The sequence below is a fragment of the Xyrauchen texanus genome, chromosome 2 (assembly GCF_025860055.1).
Source record: "Xyrauchen texanus isolate HMW12.3.18 chromosome 2, RBS_HiC_50CHRs, whole genome shotgun sequence".
Classification (NCBI taxonomy): Eukaryota; Metazoa; Chordata; class Actinopteri; order Cypriniformes; family Catostomidae; genus Xyrauchen; species Xyrauchen texanus.
The window spans coordinates 60,316,522-60,337,934 of record NC_068277.1 but is presented as its reverse complement, the minus strand read 5'-3'; the positions used below and the strand labels follow the sequence as shown (position 1 = coordinate 60,337,934).

The 21,413-nt window shown below is 37.9% G+C and overlaps 1 protein-coding gene across 12 annotated transcripts in view; it reads right to left on the bottom strand.

Annotated features, from left to right (window-relative positions):
• The window catches only part of LOC127656331 (adhesion G protein-coupled receptor L3-like), a 338,006-nt gene that overhangs the window by 43,684 nt on the left and 272,909 nt on the right, over window positions 1-21,413 (bottom strand). For 9 of the 12 annotated variants that reach the window (XM_052144613.1, XM_052144656.1, XM_052144639.1 and 6 more), the window contains 3 exons: window positions 16,951-17,073; window positions 7,533-7,738; window positions 4,137-4,313 (listed from right to left, as the gene is read on the bottom strand). In XM_052144613.1, coding sequence (XP_052000573.1) covers window positions 4,137-4,313; window positions 7,533-7,738; window positions 16,951-17,073 — 506 coding nt within the window. The remainder of the gene's footprint in view (window positions 1-4,136; window positions 4,314-7,532; window positions 7,739-16,950; window positions 17,074-21,413) is intronic. The other 3 variants (XM_052144621.1, XM_052144648.1, XM_052144672.1) reach the window with 1 other exon arrangement.

Below are 21,413 nucleotides of genomic sequence, written 5' to 3'. Positions count from 1 at the left end.
AGATGCTTTAGAGAGGCCATGAAATGGCCGATCAAATAGGGTCAATTAAAATATAAATAAATGAATGATGCTGCCCCCTTTCTAAAGTTATGTTTTTACCTGCAGTTTGGCTTCAAAATGTAGCCAAACTGTGTTCGTAGTGTGTTCGCACCTTGAGTTTTGTTTTTAATGTGCCGTTTCCAGGTTCTGGAATAAACAACAACAACAACAAAAAACAACAACAACTCTGACTCATTAAAACTACAGTAGGCCATGTCAGAATTAATTTATTCCTTGTTTTCTGAATCTAATAAGTCGTAATTCAGTCTGATTTCTCTGATACACACACCTCTGGATAGAGAACATTGGGTAACCATGGTGATCAGCTGCCTTTAAGATAGACGAATGACAAAGGCTGACATTGTCCCCAGACACGCCATCCACTCCAGCAGTTTCAAAATGTCCATTAATACACCACTCACAAACACATATTGACTGCGGTGCCTTTCTCCCTCACACATATGGCAACAACACTAAAACATCTGAGAGAGGCTATACTGCAACAAAACCCCACATGAACTCTGAGAGGTTAAGTAAATGGACAAAAGCTAGAGTGACATAAATGCATCTTTCTCTTTCTAACTTGTTCTTGAACAATATGAGGGTAGCCACAGGTAATGGGTGGATGTTGGTAAGTCAGATGTATGTGTGTCTACGTCTGCTATGTGTGTGACTAAATCTGATGTGGGTGTGGCTAAAAATGATGTGGGTGTCTCTCTCTGTCTGCAGTGGTTCTGGGCAAGTCAGATCTGGGAGTGTCCATGCAGTGGGTATGGTTAAGTTATATGTGGGTGTGTCCATGGCTGCAGTGTGTGGCTAAATCTGATGTGGGTGTGTGCATGTTTGCAGTGGGTGTGCCTAAATCTGATGTGGGTGTCTCTCTGTCTGCAGTGGTTCTGGGCAAGTCAGATCTGGGAGTGTCCATGCCTGAAGTGGGTCTGGTTAAGTTATTTGTGGTTTTGTCCATGGATGCAGTGTGTTTGGCTAAATCTGAAGTGGGTGTCTCTGTCTGTGTCCAGTGGGTGTGGTCAAGTTATATATGGGTGTGTCCATGGTTGCAGTGCATGTGGCTAAATCTGATGTGGGTGTGTCCATGTTTGCAGTGGGTGAGGCTAAATCTGATGTGGGTGTCTCTCTCTGTCTGCAGTAAGTGTGGTTAAGTCATATGTAAGTAAATCCATGTCTGCTGTGCTTAAATCTGATGTGGGTGTCTCTCTGTCTGTAATGGTTCTGGGCATATCAGATCTGGGAGTGTCCATGCCTACAGTGGGTGTGGTTAAGTTATATGTGGGTGTGTCCATGGCTGCAGTGGGTGTCTCTGTCTGTGTCCAGTGGGTGTGGTCAAGTTATATATGGGTGTGTCCATGGTTGCAGTGCATGTGGCTAAATCTGATGTGTGTGTGTCCATTTTTGCAGTGGGTGTGGCTAAATTCAGGCTTGTCTCCTTTGATGTTGATGTTGAGTCAGTGACTGGTCTATGACTTGAAATCTCAGATTGTACGGCAATTGTTTGTGTAGTGTGCGCACTCCGACTATGACCGATTTCAAATTTGCTTGAAATCTGGCCAAGTCTCAGGATTGCACACCGTTCTGAGGACTGAGAGACTGGCAGTAAGCAGAGGGAGCGTGCAAATGGAGAGTAGGAGGAAAAAGCGTAATTATAAAATAAAATGAAACATCTCTCACTTTTTTTATTTTCTGTGCAAATCAGTGCAATAACAGATATGTTATCACAAAAACAATTCTCCCATTGCTATTTGTGTATTCTCCCATTGCTAATATAAGTTTGTAAATTAATTTTTTGATCTTATATTCAGTCAGGGACAAATGGTCACATAGTTGATACACACAGTCTGTGATCATTCATGTAGTGTGTGCTTAGCTTAAGTCTGATGTGGGTGTGTCCATGTCTGCAGTGGGTGTGGGTAAGTCCAATTCTGCAGTTAGTGTGAATAAGATGTGGGTGTATCCATGTCTGCAGTAGGTTTGAGAAAGTTGTGGGTGTGTCCATGTCTGCAGTGAGTGTAGCTAAATCCGATATGGGTGTGTCCATGTGTGTGTGTGTGTGTGTGTGTGTGTGTTTGTCTTTCTGTCTGAAGTGGGTGTGGTTAAAATGGATGTTGGTGTGTCAATGTCTGCAAGGAATGAAGCTAAGTCCACTGAGTGTGTATCCATGTCTGCAGTGGGCGTGGTTAAGTCAGATGTGGGTGTGTCCATGTTTACAGTGAGTGTGGCTAAATCCGATATGGGTGTGTCCATGTGTGTGTCTGTCTGTCTGAAGTGGGTGTGGTTAACATGGATGTGGGTGAGTCAATGTCTGCAGGGAATGAAGCAAGTCTACTGAGTGTGTATCCATGACTGCAGTGGGCGTGGTTAAGTTATATGTGGGTGTGTCCATGTCTGCAGTAGGTGTGGGCAATTAAGATGTGGGTTTGTCCATGATTGCAGTGGGTGTGGCTGAATCGGATGTGTGTGTGTGTGTGTATATGTTTCGGTCTGTCTGCAGTGGGAGTGGCTAAAACTGAGGTGGGTGTGTCAATATCTGCAGTGAATTTGGCTAAGTCCGATGTGGGTGTGTCCATGTATGCAGTTTGTGTGTGGGTAAGCCCAATGTGAATGCCTGGACAGTGATTGAGTCTCAGCACAATATGGGTGTTCCATGTCTGATGTAGATGTGGCTAGGACTGGTTGGGTCCGTCAATGCATGCCAGTGTCAGAGTGCGCTGTGGATGTTGCTAAGCCTGATGTGGTAGTTTCCCGGGTCTCCATCTGCGTTAGGTGTGTCTTTGTGAACTACTCTATTTGACTTTAACTATGTGAATAAAATCTCACATACCTGAAGGAGACCTGCAATTCTCCCTCTCACTTGCTATTCAAAAGGCCCCTCACCGATTCACTCTCTCTTGTTTTCTCTCTCTTTCCCTGGAGAGTCATGGCTGTGTCGACGCCGCTCCGCAGGGCCACTTGACACAGACTGAGGCCATTCTTTCATCCGTCAAAATTTCCATTTTTCTCTCCCCCATTTTTCCACTCTTTTCAATTCCGTCTTTTACACCTGTCAATCGCGCTTCTGAGCCTTTTTGTTTCTCCCCAGGTACAACTAAACTTAGCCTCTGAATGGAAAATGTAAATGAGGCTTTCAGACTAAATGCACCTGGCTGAGAGGCCATATTTCGTCCCACGCCTGCCATGGAAAAACAACCCCACGGCCGATTGTTCGCTCGACCACACGGTCTGTCAGACACAAACACTAGACTGAAAATGGAGAAACAGAAAAATAAAAACAATCTTCACTAAAAGGTGATCATTTTAAAAATAATGCATTTCAACTATTTATAAAAACGCGAGAAATCATGCTGTGTCAGATGTATCATTTTGGCCTTTGCACAAAAAAAAAGCATGCAAAAAGAACAAAATGCAACAGTAACAATGAACTCTTTTAAATATTCCCGTGAATGAAATTGTGTTTGTGTGTGTGGAGCATGTATTAACTCGCTCTGCAGGGAATCAGCATTGATCATGGATCATATGGAAAGATAAAGACCACCCACCTGCTGATCTCCCATAATTCCCCTCTCAGCCTGGAGTCAACAAACAAACAAACAATATGCGGTCTCCATAGAGATCTGCTCCATATCCACCTTTCTCAAAACAAACAACAAACCTTGCATCTTTCTTAACACTGAGCTTTCTTCAGAAGTCTTTACAGGCTTTTCTACAGACACCTACAGTCTCTCAAGTCCAGAGACTTCAATGACAAATAAATAAAACTGATAGCTCTGAATTCTGATTGGATGAGCTGTTCAAAGCCGTTGTATGATGACTATAAACACACACCTGGCATTGCACATTCTGTATTAATGCACCAAGCTCAAATGTTGCCTAGCAACCACAAACAGCCTACAGTTAGGACAATTAACCATTACATGGCAAGACAAACCAAGACTTGTTTATTCAGAATATTATTAATAATACATTGAACTGCTTATTCAAAATTGGTGTCTTCCATCATAATGCTATTGTCTGTTACAGATGTTTTTTGTTTTTCCAGAAGCTTTGATGTTTATATCTAAGACAGGTGTGTAAAGTGCTTGTACCTTCACGTCCACGTGAGCCATGAGCACGGCGAAGTTCGTCAGGTGTGTGCATGAGCAGGTGGTATGAGTCCGGTTGGTTCCAAGCAGTCTGCAGTCCTGTGTGGACCAGAAACCCATCATACTGCGCTTTGAGTAACTCCAGAATGAACAATTGGGGTTGAAATTCTCTTCAGACTGCTGGATAAAGAGGAACAAGAAACATCATCAGGAATGAGCAGAAAACACAACCCAGCCTCAACCAGGAGTTACACTCGGGCTCAAAAACTAACTTGCCAAAGGTGGGGGAATAAAAAGTAGATGTATACACTGGCGGCCAAAAGTTTGAAATAATGTACAGATTTTGCTGTTTTGGAAGGAAATTGGTACCAAAGTGGCATTCAGCTGATCACAAAGTATAGTCAGAACATTAATGATGTAAAAAACAACACCATATTAGGTGAAAAATGGTAAAAAAGAAACCGCTTTCTCTAGAAACTCGTTAGTCAGTTATTGTTTTGAGGAATGAAGGCTTTACAATACTTTAAATTGCCAAAAAACTGAAGATTTCATACAAAGGTGTGACAGTCTGCAAAGACAAAGCACAACTGGCTCTAACAAGGACAGAAAGAGATGTGGAGACCAGATGAACAACTAAACAAGAGGATAAGTACATCAGAGTCTCTAGTTTGACAAATAGACACCTCACATGTCCTCCGCTGACAGCTTCATTGAATTCTACTCCGCTCAACACCAGTTTCATGTACAACAGTAAAGAGAAGACTCAGGTGTGCAGGACTTATGGGAAGAATTGCAAAGAAAAAGACACTTTTGAAACAGAAACACAGAAAGAAAAGGTTCAAGTGGACAAAGAAACACAGACATTGGACAGCAGATAATTGGAAAAGAGTGTTATGGATCTTAACCCCATTGAGCTTTTGTGGGATCAGCTAGACTGTAAGGTGCGTGAGAAGTGCCCGACAAGACAGTCACATCTATGGCGAGTGCTACAGGAAGTGTGGGGTGAAAGGTCACCTGAGTATCTGGATAAACTGACCGCTAGAATGTCAAGAATCTGCAAAGCTGTCATTGCTGCATGTGGAGGATTTTTTGATGAGAATTCTTTAAAGATGTTTAAGAAGTTCTTATTTCTTTTCAAATTGTAACAGTAATTTTTCATGTTATTAATGTTCTGACTATACATTGTGATCAGTTGAATGCCACTTTGGTGAGCAAAAGTACCAATTTCTTTCCATAAGAGCAAAATCTGTACATTATTCCAAATTTTTGCCGCCAGTGTGTGTGTGTGTGTATATAAATATATTTATATAAATATCTGTCTTTCCCTTGCATATTTGTTGCAAAAACCTGAGGTCTTTGTGAAAAATCTAATTTAAAACACATATGTCAGGTTTGTAGAAATGTAATCTTTGTGTCCATCTGAAAAACATTCACAACATTTTATAAAAAAAATTATTAATAAATTAAAAAAACATTGATTTAATCACTTAAAAATGCCATGTGGTTTAATCAAGTAAGAGGTAATAAAATATTTTAATTTAACTTTGATTACATACTGTATGAGTGTACGCAACTTAATCATCAATTTATATAAAGTTAAAAACATTTTTCACCATCACTACCATTCATTTTGGAGTGAAGAATATCAAGAAGTTGTCTCTGGGTTACTCCATATGACCTGAACAAAATGTGCCTTTTCATAAAAATGTCAAAGTATTTATATTTAATGATATGGCAAAATAATGATGATTTTATTAAAAACACATTTGTCACATGACTATAAAATTACTACTGCATATTGATCACACTACCTGACAGATTTTCACATATTCATATTTTAAAACTAAATAGTTTCACTGCTTACACTCAAAAACATATTTAGATTCATGCTCTTCAATTTCATAACAAAATGCAATGAATTTTTAATAAAATAAAAATATTTTAATTTCTATTAACTTAATTTTGGGAAACATTACACAATTATATTTAGTTATGAAACTGAAATGCAATAAAAAAAATGTGTTTGTGTTGATTTTTTTGGGAGGGTAATAATAAAAGATTATTCTGGAATATCCATGCCAACATTTCTTTTATCAAGAATTACAGCTTTTAATGAGAATTACTTTTTGTTTCATTTTCTGGATGGTTACACCACATGACATTTTTAAGCTTAAATATAAAATATTTATAATATTATTAAATATTTTAAAACCAAATATTTTCACTCCTTACATTCAAAAAGATATTTTAAGATATATGCATTTCAATTTAATATCAAAATGATATCAGAATTGAGTAATTTTTAATAAATATTTTTTTTTTCCTATCAATTTAAATTTGTTTAATTTTACATTGTGGATTACTGGAATTTTTATATGAAATCTTAAAAATTAGATTTTTTTATTTATTTATTTTTTTAAGAAATAATAGAAAAAGTTTATTTTTCACTACTCATACCGACATATAATTTAGCAAGAATTTATATTTGAATGAGAATTTTATTTTTTTATTTTATTTTATAAAACAAATGACTTTTAAATCAGTAGCATGTTCATCATGCGAATTGCATTTTTAATGAATTTTTGAATAAATTAATAGAGCTGGACAAAAAAATAAAATAAACAAGCAGCACATCACTAACCTAATCATAACCCTATGTCAAAAAAAATCTATTTATTAATTTGCAAATTAATTATCATTTTTTTGGATTTCCTAAAACAGACCAGCCAATATTTGTATTACTAAAGCCATTATTTACTTGCATATATATATATATATATATATATATATATATATATATATATATATATATATGCAAATAATATATTATTATTATTTGTTTTATTATTATTTCAATATAATATATATAATTTTCTTGTATTTTTGTTTATTTTTTACTTGCATATGGCACTTGGCAAGAATTAATTTTGTTCCCTGCTTACACATCTCATAAAAAGTAATGTCGCCATGGTACCAGATCATTAAACCCATGAGAGAAAATATTGTCCTCTCATCTTATTCTGGTCAGATATGCAGATGATTAAAACTTAAATAGCTTCTGAGCATTTTCCCAGACATACTGTACTTCACACCAGCATCTCTGGGTAAATAGGATGTTTACTTGTTGAGGTAATAAGAAACAATGAATACACTAATACAGACGAAAGGCCACCAGAGGCCAGTGGAAGAACACTTTAATATAACAAAGCCATTTACACACTTCAGGAGTGAACTCCTTAAACAAAAACCAGATCACAAGTAGTGCTCCACTGTACTGTGTGTACTGTTGAATCCTGCAGAATAAGACCAGTTTTGAATATAGAAAAGTAAATAGGGTCAGTTATGTGTGTGTGCTGACTTTAATGTCAGCAAATGAGATGTACATAAACACTGATGTACCTGAATGTGTCGTACGGTGAATATGACGGGGTCCGACAGATAAACTTTGTTGCTGTCTTTGTTGATTGCCGCCGTGATGATGGCAGAATTGACGATGACCGAGTAGTTGGTATTTAGCGTCTCGGTGCTGAACTTCATGCTGGCATTTTCTGTTGTCAGGTACGAACCCAGATGCTTATACAGGACAAACGCCATCCGAATCTCACCTGAAACGAGATAAATAGAAGCTGTTTAAATTCTGAAAGTTCACACTAAATTACACCTAATAAAACTAGAAAATGTAAAGGTGCACTCAGTCATTTTTATGTCATCTTGAACTCACACTGACACCTAGTGGCTTGGATGCAGCATTATTAAAACGAAATATCGATCCCATTGTAGAAATTCACAATCAGTCATGATTACTTTAATCAGTGAGTGAACATGTCCTTTAACAGGATGGTTACTGAGATTAAGCGAGACATTTTCAGCTGGTCATGTGATTCTAACATGGCCGCCCTCATGTGCGGACCTTCTGCATGTAGAATAAAACAGCTTTTATAAGGTTACTGATATGACTGGAGTCTTCATTTTAATGTGAGCACTCATGATATTATAGATATGTTTCAAAATTACAATTCATTTCTTTAGAAGTAAAACTTTTAAATGAGGACAAAAAATACTGACTACACCTTTAACTCTAAAACATGAACAGCAGCATGTCAAATCAACACAAAACAACCCATTTTACGTCTGTTCTTTGCTATTTCCCAGTGAAACAGAGAAACGTTTGGGGCGAAACACGATTTTATCAATCAGGAATTGACTGGATTGTGAAAGGTGGCCATTCAGTGTGGAAGTGTTGAAAAATAAGAGGTTTTGGTGCCACCAGTCGACCAGGAAAGCTTGTTTAAGGACCCGTCAATGTACACCTGCGTCAGACGTCTCGGGTGTGTTGCGTCATAAACATAAAATATTTAGGTCACTGTGTCAAGTTAAATATAGATTAATACTCAATCTTTAAACACATCTTGAGATCCCTTAGTTCGCGTTTGCACTCCATCAAGTGTTTTGAACGCAAGAACGTAATGCAAGTTTGTGTTGTTCTGCCCATAGACATAATAAATACATAGACGCCCTATTGACCGCTGGAGCGTACGTCAACGGGCCACCATATTGCGGAGGGCAACATTCCCATTTCTCTCATAACGGGAGTTCAGGAAAAATGCCTGCCTCATGTGCTGCTTGGGGCTGTACAAATCGCCGCACTATTGAAAACAGGTCTCGGGGAATTACTTTTCACAAGTAAGACTGAACATTTGTTTTTGGTTGTATTTGGTCGTTATATAATTAGTAACAGTAACGTTAGTTGGCCACCGGAGTTAGTCAGACTATAATAGCTTGCTTGCGAGCTGTGAAAGTTGAGACATGAGTTGACATGATTTATAGTATAGTTGTATCTTATTTTTTAGATTATAAAGTACATTTCCTGAAAATCTAAATATTTTCTTAAAACCGACTTTTATGACAAGTACTCGTTACACCATGTACGAACCACTGAAATCGGTTGATAAATGTAAACATTATTTTTGTTTTTATCCAGAAAAACCGCAACTCACCCATTTACTTCCATTTGATTACAGCGCAGTCTTGCCCTCCGCAAAATGGTGGACGCGTTGACGTATCGCAGCAACGTTCCAAAGCGGCCAATAGGGCGTCTATGTATTTATTATGTCTATGGTTCTGCCTACTGGAGTGTTTTCTTCACTGTATAAACTGTGTGTTGCTCATACAGCTGAAGTTTCACTTACTGCCCTCTGGAGTAAACAGGTGGTACTACAAGCTTGCGTTTCTCAGGAATCTTCCTTGTTATGGTGCGATTAATTGCGTAAATTTTGTTAACGTGTTATTTTTTGTCAAATTAATCGCACTAAATTAACGCGTTAAATCGACAGCCCACATTGATATGTATAACAAGCACTAAATTGGTACTGTCTCTTTAAGAGAATGGCTGCTCAGTGAGCAAGCATTTTCACTGGATGAGTGCGACACAAATAACCAAGAGTAAAGTTGCATGGTGGTTTTTCCCTCATCCATATTCTATTAAGCTAAATAAGCAATGTATGATAAGAAAATGCTTCTTTTGATCTTTTGTTCACCAACCGACTGTAAATAAATGGTAAACTGCACTTATATAGTACATTTAGCGGTTACCAAACCTGTGACCCATTCACACACACACACACACACACACACACACCCCAATGACGGCAGAGCTGCCATGCAAGGCGATAGCCTGCCATTGGGAACAACTTGGGGTTCAGTGGTTTGCCCAAGGCATTACTGGTTAAAAGACATCGTTAAATGCAATGTCAATGCCATTTCATGGCTGAACTAAAGTGATGATGACAGCGCGATCAGGACAGATCAGGACCCACTGCAGCCAAATAAGGTAAATTTCCTTCAGGCCGTGCAAACACGCTCAAAAAGACGAGGCTGAATCCAGCTTCTTAACCGCCAGCTTCTAACTCAGTAAAAGGATTACACTCAAGTTCTTCTTTGCCACTACACAATATTTACTCACCAGTGGCTAATAAAATACATATTTTAGTCACTAAGCGTGAACTTTGGTGGTATATGCGAGTGATTTACTCGCTATTTGGAGGGCTGCTTTAGATCGTCGTGTGACATAAAAATAGCAATGTAGCATTCTGTCCTGCTACACCACTACTCATTGGGAAAATTAGCTTGTTACTGGTAAAGCAACAGTATTTTGATAACAGCTGAATGTGGCTGATTAGGCTGATGTGTTTGGAAGGCATTAGAGGGGTTTGGTGCACTTGTCAGCTGGTCATGCTGAGAGACCATCTAGGCCAGCAAACCACCATAGTCTGGTTTAAGCTGTTTTATATCAGTAGTGATGTGACTAAACCATTTGAAATGCCACAACGATTTGTTGTTTTAATCAAAGCCCATATAAGGGCTTTTCACAAGTGAAATGGTTAACCCAGGATCATCCTTAACCCAGAGTAAATTAAATCCTGGTTTATCTTGCATCATGTTTCACACTGTTAAATACTTTACCCTGGGTTAATAGGTATTTCTGGGTATTCACGTTCCTATATTTCACACTGCACATTCGTAAACCGATTTACCTATTATTAGTTGTTTTTGAAACTATCGGTTATCTGCAAAGATATATGCCTTTGTTTTATTTTTATTTTCAGATATTCTACAGTTAGAACCCCTTAGTTGTCCAGTATTATAGTGGCCTCTATAGGTGAAATCAAATAAAAACAATAATGAGGGGATTTGGGATCTAAATCTATCATTATTTACAATTTTCATCCAGATTTTTACCCTCACTTCAATGCACATGTTGTTATATTGATTATATAATCAAGTGTTCTAAATTGAAGCTAGGGCATACAAAGGAAACTGCGACTATATGGAAACATGCCCTGTCACCACATACACCGTCTCCAATTTCATGGAGACGGTGTATGTGATAATAACACACCTTATTCATTATTAAACTAATATCCTCCAGTGCCGGCCGAATAAAAAAATAATTTAAAAAAAGAATCAGCAACTATCAGCATATATTTTTGCCGATTACGATAGTCCCAAAAAGCAACATGAATACCCAGGATAACCTGTATGTAAGATAGAACAAGCTTAATTTGGTAAATACTTCAATATAGAGCATTGAAACAGATCCAGGTCTCAGTCATTTCAAAATAAGAGTCCCTTTTGTGTTTTGGACTTGTTTAGAGTTAAACGTCCCACGTAATGGACCAAATCTTTTTTTTACAAACTGCATCTGGGACTTACAGTAATTCATTCTGGACCTTGGCCTCTATGTCTGTGCTATCATGCAATTAATCGGTTGTCTTCCTTTTCCACCACCTTAGCAATCGGTATCGGCAAAATCCACTTGCGGTCAACCTCTAATTTGCAGTGTTAATAACAATAACTGGACGAATACTACTCACGATGGACACGCAACCTGTCAATGAAGCTGCGACAATCTGTGACAATCTCGGCAATCAAATCAGCTCTGTTTGCCTTTCGTCTTCTGAAACATGACACAAAAACACACTCAAGAGGAATACTGGGATAAAGGATAACATAACCAAGGGCTAAAAGCAGTGCTAACCCCCTTTCAAAATGACAACTGTGACATGTGCTTTACCCAAGGTTAAAAGCAGGGTATAAAACGATGATAAACCAGGGTTAAGTGCAGTTGGAAAAAGCCCTATAGAGTGTACTGGAGTTCTGCCATTCACTTTTGTGTTCATTAAATAAAGGCTTCATCATCTTCATGTGCGTTCATGGTATCTCACACAGAGCATTCCGAAACTGTCGTGGCGTGATCAAAATCCTGTTTTAGTGGATATGTGAGCGGAACGGGTCAATGAAGTGAAATTATTTGAGCTTTGATTATATGGGACTCACTAGATCATGCTATGAATACGTAACACCCATAATGCTTTGTTCCACTTGGCAGCATTTACTGAAAGCCACAAAGGTTTCGAGTGAGCGGGGAAAAAGGGTGGAAAAAAAGTCTAACGACAAAGTCAGTTTGATTCGCCTTCATTGAAATGTCATTAGCACTTTACTGCTTCTGTTGACAAAAGCTGCAGTTCTGCTCGTTATTTTTGCATCCCTCACTCAAAAACGAATGAAAGAACGCTCCACTCCACCTCCCCACAGAGTCTGGGATCACTAACTTGCATGAAAAGAAAACTATTTTTTTACGATCACTGTTGATGGGCCTGTCGGTAACAAGCATTCGGCTTGCAGGGAAGGAAGCCTTTGAAGACGGAAACCAGTTGGACAACGACTTGTTTATGAAACAAGTGTAAGTGTGGAAGATCTGCGCTCTGTTTGCAAGGCACAGATAATTAAGTCAGCGGAAAAGAGCGAAGAGATTTTGTGGACAGGCAGGGTAATATGTAATTGGGGGGAGGGTAAGTGACACGAGCACAAAAGGAACGATGAAACTGAATCAGTTTAAAATATCGCCAAACATGGCCAAATTCGAAAAGATTGTTTTTTATCACAAATGCAAAATTAGAATCCTATTAGAATGACAACATAATGACAGTAGAAGAAAAAGAAGAGAGTTTGGATTGCTGGACACAAGTCGAAGAGGATTTTCATGGATTTGTAGTCTTGGCGCTCCATCCAGTGGGCAAAATCGTTTATACATCCTTAATTTACCATGCTTAAATTAGCTTATTGAGCAAATGGTACAAACAGCCTAGGAGGAATTCGCAAAAGTAAGTTTTTCAGAAAATACAAAATGGCGGAAAATTTTAAGAGGCAGAAATCAAATTGGAGATATGCGTTTTGATCGTCTTGACTCAAGGAATCAGAGGAAATGATTGAATTCTGATTCTATCCCTTACAGTTGCGAAGATATGAGCCAAAACGCTAAGTGCTTATTTTAGCGCCACCTAAAGTCAGATAGGTGTGTATGTATGCGCCTGAGTAGTGGGGGCGGGGATTTAGGACAATTTGGCTAAGGTTGGTGTCTCTAGGACTTTCAGTTTTTGCTGCCTTTTGGGCAAAAACAGGATATAATCAGAAGACAATCAGTACAGATACAATAGGGTTCCAGCATCTTTGTTGCTTGGACCACTAAATATAGCCACAAGCTGCAATCATCAGAGTTCAAGCAAACATATTCACAGAAGAACCATTTGTTTCATTGTTTAAAAGATGAAACCGAGAGTGTGAGGGACAGACTTACAAATTTAATATACTGTTACTTTGAATACGGTCTATGGGTTATACAGGCTATTAGGTCATCAGAATGTTGTGCTTTCAACTATCGGAGTACATCTGGCAAATTAAATGAATATAGCAACACATTGACACATGCACAGCAGAGTAAAGGAAACTCTCAAGGATTACTTGTCTTGCTAAACATAACTGCCTTATTCACAGTAGGACAATTAGGACTTTAAGTTATAGCGCCACCTAGCATCACAAATTGATGACATTTTGCACACAAACTTAGAATGTTCTGTTGTCCATGATTTTTAAGTTGTATTAAGGTTGATATTTTTGTTCACAAGATACAGGTCAATTAGTCATTATAGGCAACACCTAAGAACGTATTTGCTTTTATCTTCCAAACGATTTAACATAACACAATTCTTTTTATAACTTTTAGTCAGGAGGGTCACTAGATGATGTATACAACATTCTGTGCGAATTGGGGAAATGCTAGGACAAGTTCTAAAAAGCAAATATTTCAAAAAAAAAAAAAAAAAAAATATATATATATATATATATATATATATATATATATATATACGTGATAAAGTTTTCTCATGGAAATGAAAATCCATATGACCATATCATTATGGGGCACTGTAGGATTCAGTAAAACTACAACATTTTATTCAAGCCTATACGGCTCCAGAGTTATTCAGAAAAAATGTGAATTAGCTTATTAAGTGTGGCCAATTCTCACACCTTTTTATACACAGCTTCATGCATAGACCCTTCTTGTTTATAATAAAGTTCATGACCATCGGACATTTACAATTCAAGTTATTAGGTGCTGAAATTTGATTGGAAGCTGGTGGCCATTTTTTGTTGATTAGTTGAATCTGTATGTTAACGATATGTTAGCACTTGAACCAAAGAAGGTGCATATCTAATATAAACTTGGTCGATAAAAGGACTGTGGAGTTATTACAGTATTTTAGTTGTAGCGCCCCTATGGGCAGAATTGAATGGAAATTTGCATGCATCCTCAACATGGCTTGTTGACTGCATACCGGGTTTTGTTAAGTTTTGTCTTGAGTAGATATTGATCAATGAATCAAAGCTTTCTACCAAAATAATTATATTGGTAATATCTCATTTTTATACCTTTTGTCAGGAGTGTCTTTAGATGATGTACACCAATTGTTGTGTGAATCAAATGGCCTACGAGGAGTTCAAAAAGTAGTTTTTTCAGAAAATTCTAAATTGCGGAAAAACGTTATAGACAGAAATTAAATCAGAGATATATGGAAACTGATTAAATTTAGCACATGTCCTCAGACTATCCTGGTGTCTATATGTTTTAAGTTTTGTCTTTTTTTAACCTTGTGCACATAAATAAAGGCATAATAGTAATTACAGTTCAAACCCAAATAATTCATTGGCGTATCTTTGAAAAAATTTGACAAATAAAAAGAAAATATATAATAATTTGTCAGGATGATCCCTATATGATACGTGCACAAATCAGACAAACAGCCTAGGAAGTGTTTGCAAAAGTAGGTTTTTCGGAAAATCCAAAATGGTGGAACATTTTTATGAGCAGAAATAAAATCTGATATGTACGTTTTGTTTGTCTTGACTCAAGGAATCAGAGGTAATAATAATTTTGATTCTAGCCCTTATAGATGAGGTTATTAGCAAAAATGCAAATTAGCTCATTATAGATGATATTCAATATGTATATCTTGATAATTTTGTATATCCTCTGAAATGGCTTAAAGTCATTTCAACCAACCAGACACCCATTTTATTATTCAATATAATATTAATCTAGCCATAAATCTAGTTATAGGATTAGTTCACCCAAAAATGAAAATTACACTATATGACTTTCTTTTTCTTAACACAAAGGAAGAAATTGTGAAAAAAAAATTTGTGCTCAGTCATGTCATACAATGGCAGTTTATGGTTACCGCCTCTTCAAGTTTCAAAAGAATGCAAAAGTATAATTCAGAAGTCTAATAAATTATTCATGAGACTCATGATTGTTATGAAAGTATACGATAAGATTTGGTGAGAAACAAACCGAAATCGAATGTATTATTTAGTGAAAATGTTCACTGACCGTTGATCTCCTGTGCGCGTTCATGACATGGCACGAGAGCAAGCGGTCAAGCAGCCCCCTCGCAACATTGGGCAAAACGAATTTTGTTTATTGCGATGAGGAAAATGGCTGGGTCGTGAGGGTGTACGCCTGGCGCTGAGTAGCTCAATCATCAGGAGAGAGATAAGAGGAAGTCTTGGAGATGTGTGTGTGTTGTCGACGTTTGCTATTATGTTCCAGTTCAGTTTGATGTTAAGTTATAATTGAAGTCTTTTTGAATGTTGATCCGGTTCCCACCTCCTCCTTTCACAAACTGTTACATTTATCTAAAAACAGGTCCTCCACAGCTATAGCAACAACAGAACACAACACAACTGCACACAAAACAGAGAACAGAACTTACTAAAAATGTCTGAAGAGTTTCTAGTCGAAGAATTGATGCATTTCTATGCCCAGCCTTAATATTTCTTTTAACGGAGTACTCTGAAATCAAACAGAAACATATAGAATGCTACAGGCAGCCACAGTCACACTGTGTCCTAAACTGACAGCAAATGACATGCGATATAACATATATTTTCTATGATAATCAGAGTTTTTGTCCTAACCAGCAGTGACAAGTGATGGTACATTATCAATTGCTTGTTTTCTATTTTCGCCATCGCGCAGGTAACTCCGTCCGCTATGAACTGGCACCGGTCCAAAAATTAAATATAAGGCTGGGCATAGAATTGCATAAATTCTACGACTACAAACTCTTCAGACATGTTTAGTAAGTTCTGTTCTCTGTTTTGTGTGCAGCTGTGTTGTGTTCTGTTGTCACTATCGCTGTGGAGGACCTGTTTTTCACAAAATGATCACATGGAATAATTCGATTTCATTATTTTCATTCATACAGTGTGCACCAATACACAAAAATACATAATACAATGTTATAAAATACCTAAAATCATTGTTTACTATAACTTTTTTATGAATGGACAGGGTGTGCAAAAACTAAAACTTCACTCACTTTCTTAAACCTAGTTGAAAATTACATTACTGATTATTATTGTGGGACCCATTCAAGTTTATTATTATAATATTATACTGAGTTATTATTATTTTGAGGACTAGACTTGTTTTATACAATAGTAATGCATTCAATAATCTGAAGCCTTTAATTTGAGAAGAAACCCAATTGCAACCTTTTCTGGTTCAGGTTTATTTTCAACAAATTCAGGTGTATTTTGATTAATTGTGTGACCCTGATGTTGCCATTTAAAAAGTGCATTAACATCCTCTTGATATTGCTTAATTGTATATTGCCAGCAAAATCATTGCAGTTATATCGTGAATATTCAATATATCGCCCAGCACTACCTGAAAAAACAAGTTTCATGACCATCAATTATCATTCATCTAATTCTTATTTTATTTATTTTTTTGTTGTTGTTGGGTACTGATCCAACCTTTCAATGTCAAAGTTTTTCGCAAAAAATGGCGAAACTACTCCACTGTAGGGTTAGGGTTAGGTTAGTTTGGGTTAAGGGGAAGACTTGGAATATAACGCACAAGTCATATGGACTAAAATGTTTAATGTGTGGATTGTAGTGACATTGACAGTACCGTTTCTCCCATGCTGTTTGAGGGTGTTGGCTGACAGGTGAATGGAGTTGCCATGGCCTCCAGTCTGAGGAAACCTCAGATCGGGAAGATTTCCATCTGTGCTCATCCTCGCCACCTCCAGCTCTGAAAACACACAAACAGTTAGACAGCATCTTAAAAATTAGAGACTCTCTGGAGGATCAAGTAGAGAAAGAAAACATGAAAACCATTGCTGTGCTGTTTACACAAATCAGAATGTCTTCTTGTGCTCTGAGATTTTAGCCATTTATTCACCGCAGGGTTCTAGCGTCGCTTCAGAGTGCCTGACGACTGCAGGCCGCTTTCACAAACATTCTCACAACAGCTTCAAAGAAATCAGCTACAAAATCTCCCGACACACTAACAAACTAAATTTAACAATAAACACCTCAACGTGGATTTCCATTCAGTGATGGAAGCACCAGTGGAGTGGAACGGGCGGCACATTCACACGGGATAGATACATAGTGATGGGCAGAGCAAAAAGAGAGGATTCTAGCTCACAGGAAATATTTTTTCCGCTCTTCTGTTATTGCTGTGGGAGGCTTAAGACTGGCAAACAGCAGCGCTGAGATGTTGTTGTGCCTCGAGATAAATCAAAAGCCGATTTAAATAACACTTTAATCGTTCAAAATCTGCTCACCAGATTATGAGGACAGACACTCAAACAAATAAACACACGAACACACGCGCCATCAAAAAGGGAAAATCTGAATAGAATGGCACACTATTTTTGAGGCATATTATATTAAACCCAAGTAGGAGGATAACAACCGCTTCAGGGTTGGTTGGCAAAAGATGCACATCCCTTCACAAACACACACAAACAAACACCCAGGCTTTTATTTCCCCAAACAACTGTCCTGAACGCTATCATCAGATGGCAACGCCACTAATCTTCTCTTGATTCTCCACATGGTGCTCTGAGTCATCTTAAAGGAATATAGTTCCCAAAAAACTAACATTCTGTCACCATTTACTCAATAACCCAATTTTACACAAAATTTAATTGAAATAGAAATGGCTATTCAATATCCAAGATGATAATTGGACAGCACTCACAGGCAGTGTAAAGAGGTCATGAGACAAAAAAGTACTGTTTCACAATTTTTCAAAGCAGAGGTATTCACTAAGTAGTAAGCTTGTATTCCATTCCGAACATTTTCATTGCCAGTAAATGCCAGAATTTTAATTTTTAGGTGAACTATTGCTTTAACTGAAGGCTTTTTTTCAGCTTGACTCTGCCGGTGTGGGACGCAGCCACCCCACGGGCCAAACAAACCTTATAATGCTGCAAACTAGCGCCATCAAACTGGGCCTGGAGGCCTGCTAAAGGTGTCAAAGCCTTCAGATTAATATCAGCGCTCTGCAAGAGATATAAAATAATGCCCATAAAAAGTTTGTCAGGAGAGAGAGTCTCTCCCTCTCAAACAGCAAGCTCCGGATCCCTTAATATCGGTATAACTCGGATGCCAGACATGATAAATTCTGCTTTATTAATTCCCAAAATGGCAGCCAGACCTCCCTAAATCCCTTTCACAGATATATACCATCCAGACTTATAATAGTGTACACTTTGCTCTAATTTTTTCCTTACCCAAAAGCCTTAGTGGCACAAACCACCAAATGTCATCAATCATCTAACATAAAAATGTCATAATTTAATACTAAATGTTGAATTATAATTCAGTTAATTGTAGAATAAATTACTTATCATATTAAACTATTTTATTAACATACTAATATTTTGCTGTGTCCCACATTTTGCGTGCAAACCATAATAATGCATGAACAATTTTCATCATTCCTTAAAATTGTGACACCAAAAAGCAACATCATTTGGACTCTTTGCACTACAGGAAGTAAAAAAGTATAATACCATTTTCTACATTTTTACACAAATTGTAGTGTTGACTATTTCTGGTAAATGTAAGTTTATCAATTACTTTATACCAATGAAACTTTTGGTCTCAAATGAGCTACCCCCTACTGAGTGATTGCTTAATATAGGGTAAATGTTTAGCCTTGTTACTTCAACCCTGTTGCCCATTGTAGGGATTTTTAAAGGGGTCATGCCATGAGGTCAATTTCAGAACTCAAAATTGACTGTTTATAGTTTATGGTGCTGACACTCTTTACACTGGGTGCATCCGTTGACGCTACGTGACGCAGCGGCTTTAGGATGTCTACACCAGGTGTGCTGAGACAAACTTTCTAAACCATTTATTTTTGTTGTTGGCATTAGAGTGCCAGCAGGTGTAGAGCACAATGGAACAGGACATCTGCTTATTGTCGGTGCACCACAACTGTGTAGACAGTGTGTGAGTGTTAACAGTTGTGCTTGAGATGAACAGTTTAATATACAGTCAGGTCCATAAATATTGGGACATCGACACAATTCTAATCTTTTTGGCTCTATACACCACCACAATGGATTTGAAATGAAACGAACAAGATGTGCTTTAACTGCAGACTTGTAAAGACTGTATATGTGCCTCCCACTATTTAAGGGACCAAAAGTAATGGGACAGATTAACAATCATAAATCAAACTTTCACTTTTTAATACTTGGTTGCAAATCCATTGCAGTCAATTACAGCCTGAAGTCTGGAACACATAGACATCACCAGATGCTGGGTTTCATCCCTGGTGATGCTCTGCCAGGCCTCTACTGCAACTGTCTTCAGTTCCTGCTTGTTCTTCAGTTTTGTCTTCAGCAAGTGAAATGCATGCTCAATCGGATTCAGGTCAGGCGATTGACTTGGCCATTGCATTCCACTTCTTTCCCTTAAAAAACTCTTTGGTTGCTTTTGCAGTATGCTTCGGGTCATTGTCCATCTGTACTGTGAAGCGCCGTCCAATGAGTTCTGAAGCATTTGGCTGAATATGAGCAGATAATATTGCCCGAAACACTTCAGAATTAATCCTGCTGCTTTTGTCAGCAGTCACATCATCAATAAATACAAGAGAACCAGTTCCATTGGCAGCCATACATGCCCACGCCATGACACTACCACCACCATGCTTCACTGATGAGGTGGTATGCTTTGGATCATGAGCAGTTCCTTTCCTTATCCATACACTTCTCTTCCCATCACTCTGGTACAAGTTGATCTTTGTCTCATCTGTCCATAGGACTGTTCCAGAACTGTGAAAGCTTTTTTAGATGTTGTTTGGCAAACTTTAATCTGGCCTTCCTGTTTTTGAGGCTCACCAATAGATTACATCTTGTGGTGAACCCTCTGTATTCACTCTGGTGAAGTCTTCTCTTGATTGTTGACTTTGACACACATACACCTCCTGGAGAGTGTTCTTGATCTGGCCAACTGTTGTGAAGGGTGTTTTCTTCACCAGGGAAAGAATTCTTCGGTCATCCACCACAGTTGTTTTCCGTGGTCTTCCGGGTCTTTTGGTGTTGCTGAGCTCACCGGTGCGTTCTTTCTTTTTAAGAATGTTCCAAACAGTTGATTTGGCCACACCTAATGTTTTTGCTATCTCTCTGATGGGTTTGTTCTGATTTTTCAGCCTAATGATGGCTTGCTTCACTGATAGTGACAGCTCTTTGGATCTCATATTGAGAGTTGACAGCAACAGATTCCAAATGTAAATAGCACACTTGAAATGAACTCTGGACCTTTTATCTGCTCCTTGTAAAAAATGGGATAATGAGGGAATAACACACACCTGGCCATGGAACAGCTGAGCAGCCAATTGTCCCATCACTTTTGGTCCCTTAAAAAGTGGGAGGCACATATAAAACTGTTGTAATTCCTACACCGTTCACCTGATTTGGATGTAAATACCCTCAAATTAAAGCTGAAAGTCTGCAGTTAAAGCACATCTTGTTCATTTCATTTCAAATCCATTGTGGTGTATAGAGCCAAAAAGATTAGAATTGTGTCGATGTCCCAATATTTATGGACTTGACTGTATTTAGATGCAATGTGTTGATGTGCGTTATGTAAACCCTGAAATTTAGTTTTATAATGTTGTGGAGCTTGTTCATTTTCTTCAGAGTTTCAAAAATGGATGAATTTGAGGGGCTGCACGATGTTAGCCAAAAAGAACTGTGGCCGTCTACGTTCAAGTTTTAAGGAGGCGCTTAGGCCAAAACCTGTGTTTCAATCAGAGACACGGTCGAAAATTATCATATATTACTAAATCAAAAAAACTATGTGGTACTAACATTATCAGTGGACCTAAAACTTAGAATTTTAGGCCCTATTTTGAACCCTTTTCACCATAGTGTCTGTCATCGCAACCCCCGAAGGAAAACACAAACACTCTAACAACAGTCTAACACTGGGAATGCTGACGTTTACTGTACACACCTATGTTCACAAACAAATGCAAGCATTTCAGAAACACATGGGCATCCTTGCGAACAGCATGCGAACTCAGCCTTCCATTTAAAAAATGCTTATCATGCAGGCTTGAGACATATA